Source organism: Pteropus vampyrus, unplaced genomic scaffold (assembly GCF_000151845.1).
Source record: "Pteropus vampyrus isolate Shadow unplaced genomic scaffold, Pvam_2.0 Scaffold12, whole genome shotgun sequence".
NCBI classification, from domain to species: domain Eukaryota; kingdom Metazoa; phylum Chordata; class Mammalia; order Chiroptera; family Pteropodidae; genus Pteropus; species Pteropus vampyrus.
Genome location: NW_011888793.1, coordinates 913,101 through 925,691, shown reverse-complemented (window position 1 = coordinate 925,691; position 12,591 = coordinate 913,101). Strand labels below are relative to the sequence as shown.

The 12,591-nt window shown below is 36.6% G+C and overlaps 1 protein-coding gene and 1 pseudogene across 1 annotated transcript in view; both read left to right on the top strand.

Moving 5' to 3' along the window:
• Positions 1-4,010: 4,010 nt before the first annotated feature.
• The window catches only part of GPR149 (G protein-coupled receptor 149), a 49,522-nt gene continuing 40,941 nt past the window's right edge, over positions 4,011-12,591 (top strand). Inside the window, exons 1-3 of the mRNA XM_011379239.1 lie at positions 4,011-5,021; positions 5,989-6,181; positions 9,954-10,411. Of these exons, the coding sequence (XP_011377541.1) occupies positions 4,011-5,021; positions 5,989-6,181; positions 9,954-10,411 (1,662 nt within the window). The remainder of the gene's footprint in view (positions 5,022-5,988; positions 6,182-9,953; positions 10,412-12,591) is intronic.
• On the top strand, positions 9,049-9,167 carry LOC111733039 (annotated as a pseudogene).

Sequence of the window (12,591 nt, the reverse complement as noted above, 5' to 3'; positions counted from 1 at the left end):
GCATTTAGGTTCTCTTATGATGTAAAATTCTTTTTTGGAAAACCATCAGCTAAAGCAGAGTACGCATGTATTTTATACAATCTAGATATTATATATAAAATAACGTTATAAATATATAATATATTCATTATATATGTGCGTTTACACATATATGTTGGATAATATATAAGATCTTTCACTTCAACTTTGATGATTAAGTTAGTAAAAGTCTTATGCTGAGCCAACCCTTTAAAATGTTTTGGCTGCATAACACTATATTTCTAGAAACAGAGAAATATATCTACATGATTAATTTTAATGCTTTTTTATTTTCATAAAACAAGACTAAATGTTTCCATTTGGCCCTGTGTTTACTTTCTTACTGCCAAAGCCCCACATTGCCAGGGATGTTATTTTGCCATTTTCTTATGCCGTTTCCTACTCTGAGGATTTTCAGATATAATGTAGACTTTTAGAGAAATGAATTGCCTGCAGTGCTTTGCAAAGGTATAATTACATCAAGGACTTCATAAACTAAAAGCCTAATGAAATTATTGCCATGTAATTCTCTGTGGGTTGTTTTATAGTCTGTAATGCTACGTTTAGTATATGTTTTAAAATAACCAAAGCGGCAGTAGAACAACAATAAATATTCACCTAAGTTGTTCTGGCATTATCATAATTTCAACTGAAATTGATATAAATTTGTATGACTAAAGAATTTGAAGACTGATTTTAAATAATTGAAGATATAATAATTGAAGCTTTATCATAAGTGAGACAGAGGAATGAGGCTCGCTCACAAGAACCGAGTAAAATTTTTTAAGGCATAAAGGGGCTTCATACAAATCTCTCTTCCTTGTCTTCTACTAGTTATCCCGGTTATTTGAAAGGCATCTAAAATAATTTTTTAAAATTATTATTAGTTCAGGATGATATTGCAAAGAAAATGAGATTATGGCTATGAGAAGGACTTATTACTTTCAAGAAACTCATATATATGTATTCTCTATATACACATATTTGTAAATATATATGTATCATAAAACATAAAGCTTAGCAAAGTTGTTTTTAAATTAAATTTTTGAAAAATGAGACATTCAAATATGTTTTCTGAGAAAGGAAAGCAGAAACAAAACTTTACAATTGTCAATGTCCACCAGAAGCATCCCCAAGTGTGAGGTGCTGGGAAGGGGTGACTAGAAAGTGTGTGTTCGTTCTGATTAAGAATGCAAAGCAGGACTATAATTTTAAAATCTAGCCCACCACTTCTGACCTATGTGGGCAACAGTATATCTAGCCATATAGGATTACTGGGTTCCCATCAGGAATAATCAACCACCCAAACTCAGTGACTTACTTGTAATTCTCAATCATGTAAAGCTACTATAGGTTCACAGAGACCTGCAGGGCAACCAAGATGCTTCAACTGTTCTAACATTCCAATTTCCAGGCTGCTTAAATCTTACCCATCTTCATATTAATAAGGGTCTCCATGCCGTCACGGAGAAAAAGAAAGCATGGGACTCATCAACTCTTACAGGCTTCCATTTTTAACTTGATGACTATATTGATTGTGAACTAGGCAGATAAGAAAATTAAGATACAGTTAACCTGTAATATTTAAAAATTATAACATCCAAGTTTGGTACATGAACGGGCCTAAAAACAATTCAATAAATCATACAGATCATACAGATGTAGAAACGGACACTCAGAGAAAGTATAATTTTTGCCCAAAGTGACACAGCCAGCAATAGCAGAGTCTAGAGTCAAATTCACATCTCTCTCCTAGCTCCCAACTGGCTGCAATTCCACTTCCAGTCTTTGGAGGTATGCTAATACTCTTGCCTCTCCTGTCATATCCTAGAGACTAGCGCGACATGGTGGTTAGATGTCCTTTTTCCAAATTTGTATTTAATGGAAAACCCAGAAATGATAGTAATTATAAAGGGAATGCCCCAATACCTCAAATGGTATTATAACAACTATTATTAATTTTTACTCACTGTATTTTAATAATGTGATACTTACTGTCCAACTCAACTGAAAATCCAGAATTAAATACCATATTGAAGAATAATATTTTTACTTGTGGGCGGGGAAGAATAAGATCTGAGAGAAGAGACAGAATAGCATGCCAGAACTTTGAAAATGATCAAAAATAAGGTCTGTTTATTATTCTGTGCTTTCTGTAGCAACATTATTTTAAGATGAATTTACCCCCAGACCCTGCTTACTCTCACCACACAGCAAGGTCTGCTACTATCAGTAGGGAGAGCTAGAGTGCTGAACTAGCTGTCACAGGTGGTTTTGTTCCCATTTGCTGAGTGAAGGAGAAATTGAACATGTCAAGATAAGCAAAGCGCTCACTATAGTTATTGAAGGGTATGGCTGGCAATGACTAATACAATCACTTTCCACTTGAACAGATTCAGGTTCAGTTACCTCTAAAATGTAGCTTCAGTTATCTCTAAAATGTAAGGAATGATCAGAGCTTTATTACCACTTCCATTCATTTAGATCATTACCAAATCAACTTTCTCCTTTCTCTTCCTCTGCTTCCATTTAGACCCCAATACTCTGTGTATGTGGGGGTGGGGGGTGGTGGGGGAGGGAAGCAACCCGTAGTCATGAGGCTGAGCTAAAGAGGAATGCTTTAGGGTAGCCAAAGTATCCTGGGAAATAGCTGACCAGAACTACTGCTGTCAGTTAAATCTTTGCTAAGCCATTCATCTGGCAAAACTGACATTTTTTAAAATGAGTTCAGAGATGCTGTTATTCTATGCAACACCCCAGATATTCTGGCTAAAAATGTTTTTGTGGGGCAACCTCCCTTTTAGGCCCTGTATAATGTCATCTGACTTTAACAATGAGGAATATTTATTCAAATGATATCTTGCTGACTTGATGACATTGACAGAAAAGTTACATTCTAAAGCTAGTATGCTTCTACCTAAAGATTCTGCAAAATCTTTTTACTTGTAATGAGGATCATAAATACATGATTATTGTGATATATATACACACAGTTATATATACATATATATATAAATTATATACATTATATAATATAGCAAGTATCCTATTCTTTTTAAAAATGGCATTGATAATATTCTTCTTCCAATGGATTACGAATCAGAGAGGTCTGGATATGAATTACAGCAGTCCCTTAGTGCAGCAGGTTGGATCGCTCAAACTATTTGTCATTTATATCAAACCTGAGCTAGTATTTGGGCTAGTTTTATATGTCAAAAACAAAGGGGAAGGCTTAGCAAGGACCTTATTTCTTGTTTCGAACAAGGCAGGCTGAGAAGATGTACATCATTTCGCTCACACACTGAACTCCCCTCCCTTTTGTTCCTGCTTCTCTCTTGCTTGGAGCTGACTCCTCCTTCCTGCAGCTCTGAGGATCACTGGCTGACTGAAGAGGACAGCGGTTCAGACAGGAGCTGAGCTGTTCCTTTCTCATTCATTCTCATTTCTCTCTCTCTCTCTCTCTCTCCTCCGACCCTTCCCCGCCCCACCCCCCACCCCCCACCCCAATCAATGCCGGCAAAGCTGAAACCTACCCGATAATCTTTCTGCCTTTGAATCCAGCTCTGGAAACAAATGCATCATTTTACTGCTGTTAAAAAGTGAATATAGTTTGATTACCTCAAGCTACAAGCTGCTTTGCTCCATAAGAAGGACCCAAAGGATCCAGACATCATTGTTTTTTTCAATCTACCTGAAGAGCTTTTGCTTTCATGCCTGAAACCTGATGGTTTTGGGAAGGAGCTTTTGGTTTGTTTTTAACTGGAATGGTGAAAAGTTTCTTGCAGATGCTTTAAATGGAACCCAATTTTAAAAATGGGTTGAGTCAGATCTAAAGGAGACATGCCTGACCATTTTCTGCTCGACTGATGGGGGAATATCTAGAGGGAAACTTGGAAGGAGAAATGAGATCTGATTTGCAACTAATAGCCTTGCTTTATTTTGAGAATATTTACAGACTCATTGAAAGGGAAATTAAATATTGACCTAGGACAATGTCTGCATTTCTCAGTAACTTAACAAATGACTCTAGCCTATGGAAAAAAAATCATAATTCGACAGACCTTTTAAATCCGCCAGGAACTCTGAATATCTACCTTTTTTGCCTGACGTGCTTAATGACTCTTGCAGCCCTGGCAGGCAGCATTTATTCACTAGTTTCCCTGCTGAAAATGCAGAACAGAACTGTAGTGTCCATGCTTGTGGCTTCCTGGTCTGGGGATGATCTCATGAGCGTCCTGTCGGTCACCATCTTCCTGTTTCTGCAGTGGCTAACCGAAGTCCCTGGCTACTTCCAATCTCTGTGTACCACCTCTGCCTTACTGTATTTATGGCAGGGCCTCTCAAGCAACTTGAAGGCGACTCTCCTAGTTTCATACAACTTTTACACGATGCGCAGGACTGTAGGGAGCCAGGCAGCCTCCAGAAGATCCCGGCAAGTGCTCGGCGTGGCGCTGACCCTGTGGGCAGTCAGTCTGCTGCTCTCCACGCTCCCGCTGTGTGGCTGGGGCGCCTTTGTGCGCACGCCTTGGGGCTGCCTGGCAGACTGCTCCAGCTCCTACGTGCTGCTCCTCTTCGCTGTGTACATTTTGGCTTTTGGACTCCTCGCTGGCCTTTCGGTCCCGCTTACTCACCAACTGCTGTGTTCGGAGGAGCCACTGAGACTCTACGCCAACTACCAGGAAATTTCCCGTGGAGCTTCCACTCCCGGGACCCCTCCAACTGGGGAGAGAGTGCTCTCCCTGTCCCCAGATGATGCTCTGGGTCCTGCCCTGCGTTGCTCTGCGGGATGCTCCCCGAGCTCGGACACCGTGTTTGGACCGGGTCCTCCCCCGAGGACCGGAGTGGGGCAAGGGCTGGAGCGCGGTGCCAACGGGGCCGCAGCCTGCAGGAGTGAGAACCGGGGCACTCTATGTGGCACCAGGAGCTTCACCGTGAGCGTGGCACAGAAGCGCTTCTCTTTGATCCTAGCGCTGACAAAAGTCACCCTTTGGCTGCCCATGATGGTAAAAGTGCAGTCGCTCACAGTGCGCGGGTGTGTGTGCCGGACAGTGTGAGTGTGTTGGGACCAGCGTCCCTGGTTTGGAGTTACCAAAAGACGTGCAGTTAAGTCCGCTTCCAAGTGTATCTCGCGGCTTTAGAGACGCACTTGTAGGAAGGCAGTTAAAGGGTAGCGCTAAATCTCAGAGAAGGTTTTGCTGCTTAGTGCTTCTTTCAAAATTGGGGAGTGGATGGGGAGTGCTTTCAGGAGTTAGAGACTTAGTTTTCCTAGCGCTGTCTTGGCCAAGAGTGTTGTCTTCTCTCATAGCGGAATCTGGGGGTATTCAGAAAAGGCGGTAGTTATAAAAAGGTGTTCCCCTACACCCAACGTTCTGTTGTCCCCTTGTCTGGGTTCCATTCCTACTTGGTAAGGATGCAACGCCCATCCCTAGCAGGGAGAGAGGAGAGTCTCAGAGAGAGAGAGAGAGAGAGAGAGAGAGAGAGAGAGAGAGAGAGAGAGAGAGAGAGAACAGGCTTTTGTTCAAGCCTCCATGAAGGATCCCAGGTAAGAGGTGGTGGGGTGGCACCTTGATATGGACAAGCACACCCAGACAGAAGAGAGGGTCTGGGGATGTGACAAAGGGCCATCTGGAGTACTAGGTTCAGGTTTCACAGACACCTGCTTGTTTTCCTAGTTGTGTCCTCTGAGGACTGTGCTTCTCTGGTGGAGGCTTGAGCTGGCAGCAGACACAGACCAGGCACTCGGAGTGAAAAACCCTCAAGCCCTGTGCTGCCTGGAGCAGCAGGCCTCCTTCCAGGGAATCCTAGTTGTTCACCAGCAAAGCGGAGGTCACGAGCCCAGAAGCAGAGCTTCTGGCTCTCAGGCAGCAAAGGGGCCTAGTGAAAGGGGCTGGGGCAGCATGCTTGGGGGAAAGGCCCAGGGAAGTGGAAAATGTGATGGTGGAACATGTCTGAAGTTCTCTGCCTTTGCAGATCAACATGGCGGTCCAGTACATGGTGGGGTTTCAGAGCCTTCCCTTTGAGACACTCAGCTTTCTACTAACCCTCCTGGCTACCACTGTAACCCCTGTATTTGTCTTGTCCAAACGCTGGACCCACTTGCCCTGTGGCTGCATCATCAACTGTAAGCAGGATGCATATGCAATGGCATCAGATGGGAAAAAAAGTAAGTCCTCAACAATGTAGTAGCAGTTAGGAGCAATTTGCATGCAGTCAAATACAGAAAAGTGGTCTACTGAGAAGTTGCCTGAGTAGGGAATGTAGAGTCCAAAGACAAATGTAAATGGTAAATAGAGGGTAGAAATTATAATGTGAAACAATTCTTAGCTCAGTGTAGGACGTTTTAAATGAGGCAGGTTTAAAACAACTCTGTGAAGTGCTTGTACATTGTATAATTACTTTAGGTAAAAAAAGGAAGAGGAAGAGTTTATTCAAAACAGCTTGAGTCAACAAAGGCCCTTAGGTGTTATATCCACCACAGCTCTTAGTTCAGGGTAGAAAATAAATCCAAGTCTACATTGAAAAGCCTGCATCTGAAAAAAAGATGCACTCTCAGAAGAGTTAAAAACTCATTCTATTATAGTGCATTATTATTTAATGAAACAGTAAAGAAAAGCATTTTCATTATTTTGCTGCTTGTATTTTTCCAGGGTTTTGAAAAGTCTTCAGAGTAAGCAATAAAAGTGCCTGAAAACAGTTCCCAAATTTTAAGTATATACCTCTGCTTTTAGAAAACACACAAAATGCGCCCCCTCCAGCAACACATGAGTTTTAAGAAAGGACAAAGTTGGCAGAGTTTGTTAATGTATGTTATGTATGAATCTAGCCATGCTATTTACTTAAAAAAAAAAAAAAAAGTATGTTCTAGTGAGTATATGTAGAATGGGAGTGGGTCAATTACAAAACTCACTAGAGCGTAATTGTTCCCATACTGAGACAGGGAGAGCTGAGGAATGGCCTGTATATTTTGACTCTGCCAGGAAGAAAAAGAATATTATTTTGTCATTCTAGAAAAAAGACATGATGGTCTATCATCTAATAAATCTATGAATGCATTACTGTATGCTGAATTAACTGTCCTATTAATTATCTGTTGTTCAGAATAAGCAAGTATATTATTCTTTACCAGAGAAGGGTAAATGAAAATAGTTCATAACAGACTACTTTAGGAATGTAAACTGGAGAACATTAAAATATATTCTGAATTGATTCTGCGACAGTATTATTTTATAAACATTTTATAACCATTTACGAATAATCAGGAACTGGTCACTTTCTACATATTATTACCATTTAAAATTTAGTATGTCTAAATATTTTCAAATGACCAGAAGATTTTCTGACTCATTTTGTTTGCATAACATGATGTTTCCTTTTTTAAATAGTTAAATATTTAATATAAAATCAGATTTTCAGTTTTCATTTTTTGACAAAATGAGAGTGTCTGGTGATATATTACTCAAAGGAATTATTTTTATAAGCTGATATAATTATTTATGTCTATAATTGTAATTATCAAGATGTACTTAAAGCAAAAGACTAAAGCTAATCATCTAGGGGTTTCCTTTACAGAATAAATACAGCATTCTATTTCCTTTTCATAAATGTACTACAGACTTCAAAATATCCTAACTACATTCTGATGGTTTTTAAATTTTTTGTAAGTTCTTAGTCAAACTCTGTCAACTCTGTTATATTGTTAAAACATTATATTGTTTACTTTAGTTACCTCAGTCAGAATTTATCTTTAGTGTTAAGGAAAGTCACTAAAGATATGTTTCTATGGGTTATACTTCATAATTAAAGTACTTCCTCTAATAAAAGACAGCACATCTGAGACATTCTGCTTCCATTAACATATTTCTCTCATGTGTCTGATTAGCAATTTTACATAGACCAATAACTACAAATGTGGAATCAATTAGCTTTAAATTCATATCTCTTTACCAGGTAAGTAATCTTAGGTTGGTTTCCTCTATCAGCCTCAGTTTTCTCAATTGTAAAGTAGGACAGATAAGCTTTTCATTATGTAGTGTTATTGCTGTCTTAAATGAAATGACCTATGTGCATAACTTGGCCCTTGGAAGCTCTATTTCCCCATGGACTCTATCACAATTCCACTTTTTTCTCATAACCTATTTCAGACTGCCTCTTGTACCTCATGACATGGAGACAGATTCTCCATCGACACATTCTGAAAACTCCTTCGAAAACATTACTCATTTTTGCTTTGTATATTTCATAGCTATAATATTCAACTAATAAAATATATAGCTACAAACATCAATTTTATTGTTATATGAAAAACCTGGGATTTTATAACAGTTTTTATTTGCTTAATGCCCCTAAATTGACAATTTGTCACTTTATATCTTTTTTAGAGAAAAGAGAAATGCACCAATAACTAAAACATCCTTTTAGTTCCTTCAGCTTTTACAATGTTGTTTGACTTTTACAATGTTAAAGTCAAAACTCCTAATTTAATTTTACTGGACTATATTACTAGAAAAAAGTAAGTAGATGTATAAGTGAGACACTGTATAAAATATTAACATCTGCTTCTACTTTTCCATTTTCTTTGAATAGAAATTCTCATGTTCTAGCTCAATAAATGTTTTGGCTCAAATAATTAAGTATATCTATAAATTCCATTTCTCAATCAGCAGAACTGGTTTCTAAATCTTCAGTTCTGGGAAATTTTCAGTAATAAAATCAGCATGTGAATAACACTAGGATAGCTCAGTATCTTCTACAAAACACAGAACTATCCAAGTAGAACATTTTTTTTTTAATGAGCAACGTTTTGAAAGATGAAAACTGAAACACTTAATTGTATTTTGTCTACCATCTGATTATAACTTACTACATGAAAATTATCTAGTATTTAATGACATTTACATAAAAAAATCGTATCACTTTCTGTTAACATTCTCACTGGTTATTCTAATAAAACTTTGTACTATAGCCACCAACTAGTAGTGCTATATTTAGGATACCATCATATTTCACCTGACTTAAACCATGAAAAGTTTTGTCTACAGCCATGCCACCCTGAACAAGCCCAATCCCGTCTGATCTCGCAAGCTAACCAGGGTCGGGCCTGGTTAGTACTTAGATGGAAGACCACCTAGGAAGACCAAGTGCTGTAGGCGTAAAAAAGTAAAAAATAAAGGATTGTAAGCTGACAAGGTCCTTGCAATCTGTGAGGTCAACCAAGGGTTGCCTCGCCTAAAAAAATTTTAAAAATGAAAAATAAAAAAAATAAAAAGTTTTATGCACTCCTGCTACATTTATCTTGTAATTAATCAGGTTTACATATGTTACAAAATGCTTCAGTTCACAGAAATATAAATCTATTGATTTTTAAAATAATTCATTACAAATTTATTTGTCAAAAATGAACCTGTTATTTTTTAAAAATTTAAAAACTACTGAAGCAATGTCTAATTTTTAATGTATGTATTTATAAACATGTCAGGAATATTATACATTAAAATATTTAAAGCAGTTATATCTTTTGGCAGTACTGTCAGCTGAATAACTCACATAATATTAAAAACTACTTAATAACTAATTTCAAGCAAAATAAAATTTATAAACAATATATTCTATCCCAAAATAAAGAAATATAAAGATAATTTGAAGACTGAAAAAGCTACAATGAGAGTTTTATAATTTATGATTAAATTTTTGTTACATAAAACTGCTTTAAAGACCGCAGGGTTTTTGGAATTGTAAACAGTTAAAGCCCTTCATTGTACAACTGAGAAAAATTAGGCCTAGAGTGAAGAGATGACTTGAATTTGTGAAGTAAATATAGTTTTGATAGTCATAGTAATCAGTTAAGTGCACTTTCCTAATTTTACTTACAATGTGTTTTTAACTGTTGTTCATAGCTACCTTCCCAACCATGGACTATTGTTTTTGTTTTTACTTAGTCAGGAGGAGAGGCTTTGAATTCAATCTATCATTCGAACAAAGTTATGGAATTTATAAAATAGCACATGAAGATTACTATGATGATGAAGAAAATTCTACTTCCTCTCTCAATCTCATGAACTATGAATGCAAAACTACAAAAGACTCTCAGAGAGACACGCATAAAGTCTTCAATACCATAAAAGTGGAAATCAGCACTATGCCTTCTCTGGACAGCTCCACATTAAAAGGCATCAACAAATGCACTAATACTGATATTACAGAAGCTAAACGGGATGCCTACAATGAAAAGGGCGTTGATCCACTGCTCCTTAAAGAAACAGAAGGTGATATTCACTATGAAGAAACCACATTTTTGGAAGGGCCAGAAAGAAGACTTTCTCATGAAGAGAGTCAGAAACCAGACCTTTCAGACTGGGAATGGTGCAGGAGTAAATCAGAAAGAACCCCTCGTCAGGTACTGTAAAGATTGTTCTTCCTGTGAAATTAAAAGTGAGACCAAATATGAAAAAGTTCAGTTGATTATTTCATTTGATTAAGTCCAAGGCTAATTATGCTTTTCTCAAATAATTTCCATGATACTAAACTTTATTTCAAAGAATTTCAAGGTGTCTTTTGAAGGACTTTTAAATTTTTTTAAATTAGTTCTGCATTTTCATTTAAAATCTTTATGTGTTGAGATTGGCTGAGTTAAACAGACTCTTTGAGAAGGGGAGAGAATTCTATTTTCGACTCAAGTAATCTATCTAAATTCAAACTAAGCCCTCAGAACTTGTTTCAAATTAGTTAACTTGTAGGTTTTATTTTTTTCTTTACTCAAAAAGTATTCTACAAGTCCCAAAGAGAAGTTTTCTTTTTTTTAATGTAATGGCAACTATTTATACAACTAGTGGTGAGGAGCACAGTCCTGCTGCAACTACCCTAGACAGCTTCCCTGTTAATCTTGCTACAACTAGTCCCTCTAGTACTCAGCAAGAAAAAAAAAAAAGAGCTGTTTTATAATATACCCAAGTGAGCCTTTGCTAGCCCTGCTGAATATTCCATCTCTTGAAAGATCAAAGAATGGTTTTATAATGTTTTATAAACATGAAAGAATGTGCACCTTAATCTCATCTCACTCTCTCCTAGATTCCAGCCTGCCTAGAATTTTATTGAAATTCTAGGCAGGCTGGAATCTAGGAGAGAGTGAGATGTACAGTATAATATTAATGAGATTATTCTTTTCTCTAAACTCTCATATCTAATAATTAGCCCTTGCTTTCCACACTATTGATTTACTAGGAGTAGAAGCCCTTTCTACAGGCTTTAATGGAGATCAAAGTCCACTTGCACCTAGTCTCTGGAATCAAAATCATAATTCTAGAAATATCTACTAGAAATAATGCATTCATTGGATGACCATATAACACCAACAATGAATGACCATATAACACCAACTATGAAGATGAGCAGAATAATCTGAGATTCTTTTTATTCTTATTGATTAATTAAAACTACTAGTCTTTCTCTATATCATCATTTAAAGAGCTGAATAAAATATATAAAATTATATTATTAAAATAATTATTAATATTGCCAAATGATTAGGTAGCTCAGAAGAACATCACTAAATCTTTGCCATAAATTATAAAATACAGTGACACAATGCTCTCAGTATTTTTACAACAATATGGTACCACACTTAAGAGGGGAATTCCTAAAATTTCATCAGTTTGTACCTGAATAGTCTAAACATCCTGGTTTTCTTGCACTTAAAAATTAAGTAATATTTATGACGGAACATCTGCATGTGTGTGTGTGCATGCATGTGTGTGTGTACATCTCAATAACTTGCACCTATCATGTGTGTTACTGCCCTATCCCATCCTCATGCTTACCCCTTGGGGATTATAGCTATCTTGAATCTTGCTCATGCTTTTTTTGTGTTATTGTTTTATCACAGATGAATGTATTTCGAACACAATAAACTGTTTAATTTTGCTTATTTTGAGCTTTCTAAAGATGGTATCATATTGTACCCAGTCTTCTGGGACTTGTTTTTTTTCCACTCAATATTATTTTGAATAGAAAGGAATGACTCTGTTTTCTTTTGCATTATGTTAAAACACTGGAAATTATTATCTAAAATATCACAACTTATAGCCCTCATGTAAAAGTTTTGGTTGCAGTTTAGAGAACATAAACAATTAACCATACCTAGAAACATATGAAAGATCAGACATTGTTTATATATAAGTATATAGTCCTATAAAAATGAAGAAGCACAATTTACCCACAAACCTTTGTAAATCAAAAAATAAAATGATATAAAATTTTCTTATTAAATATTAATATTTTAATGTCTGTGAAGAGCAAGTAGTTCAGGAAATTGATCTAAAATGGTGGTTATGAAAAAATGATTAGTGGTAGATTAGATAGTATAATATTTAGGGAAGGTAAAATTTTTATTTTCAGAGACTAATTGAAATTAAATGAAATATATCATAAATTTAAAAATGACAGTAAAAAATCTTTAGGCCGCAGGCTGATGTTATTGGTATGACTTTCCCTTTAAGGTTAACATTATAACCAAAATACATTTAGGCTTGAAAAGTTTATGAGTACTTTTTCTATGACCAAAGACAAGATTTAGGTCTC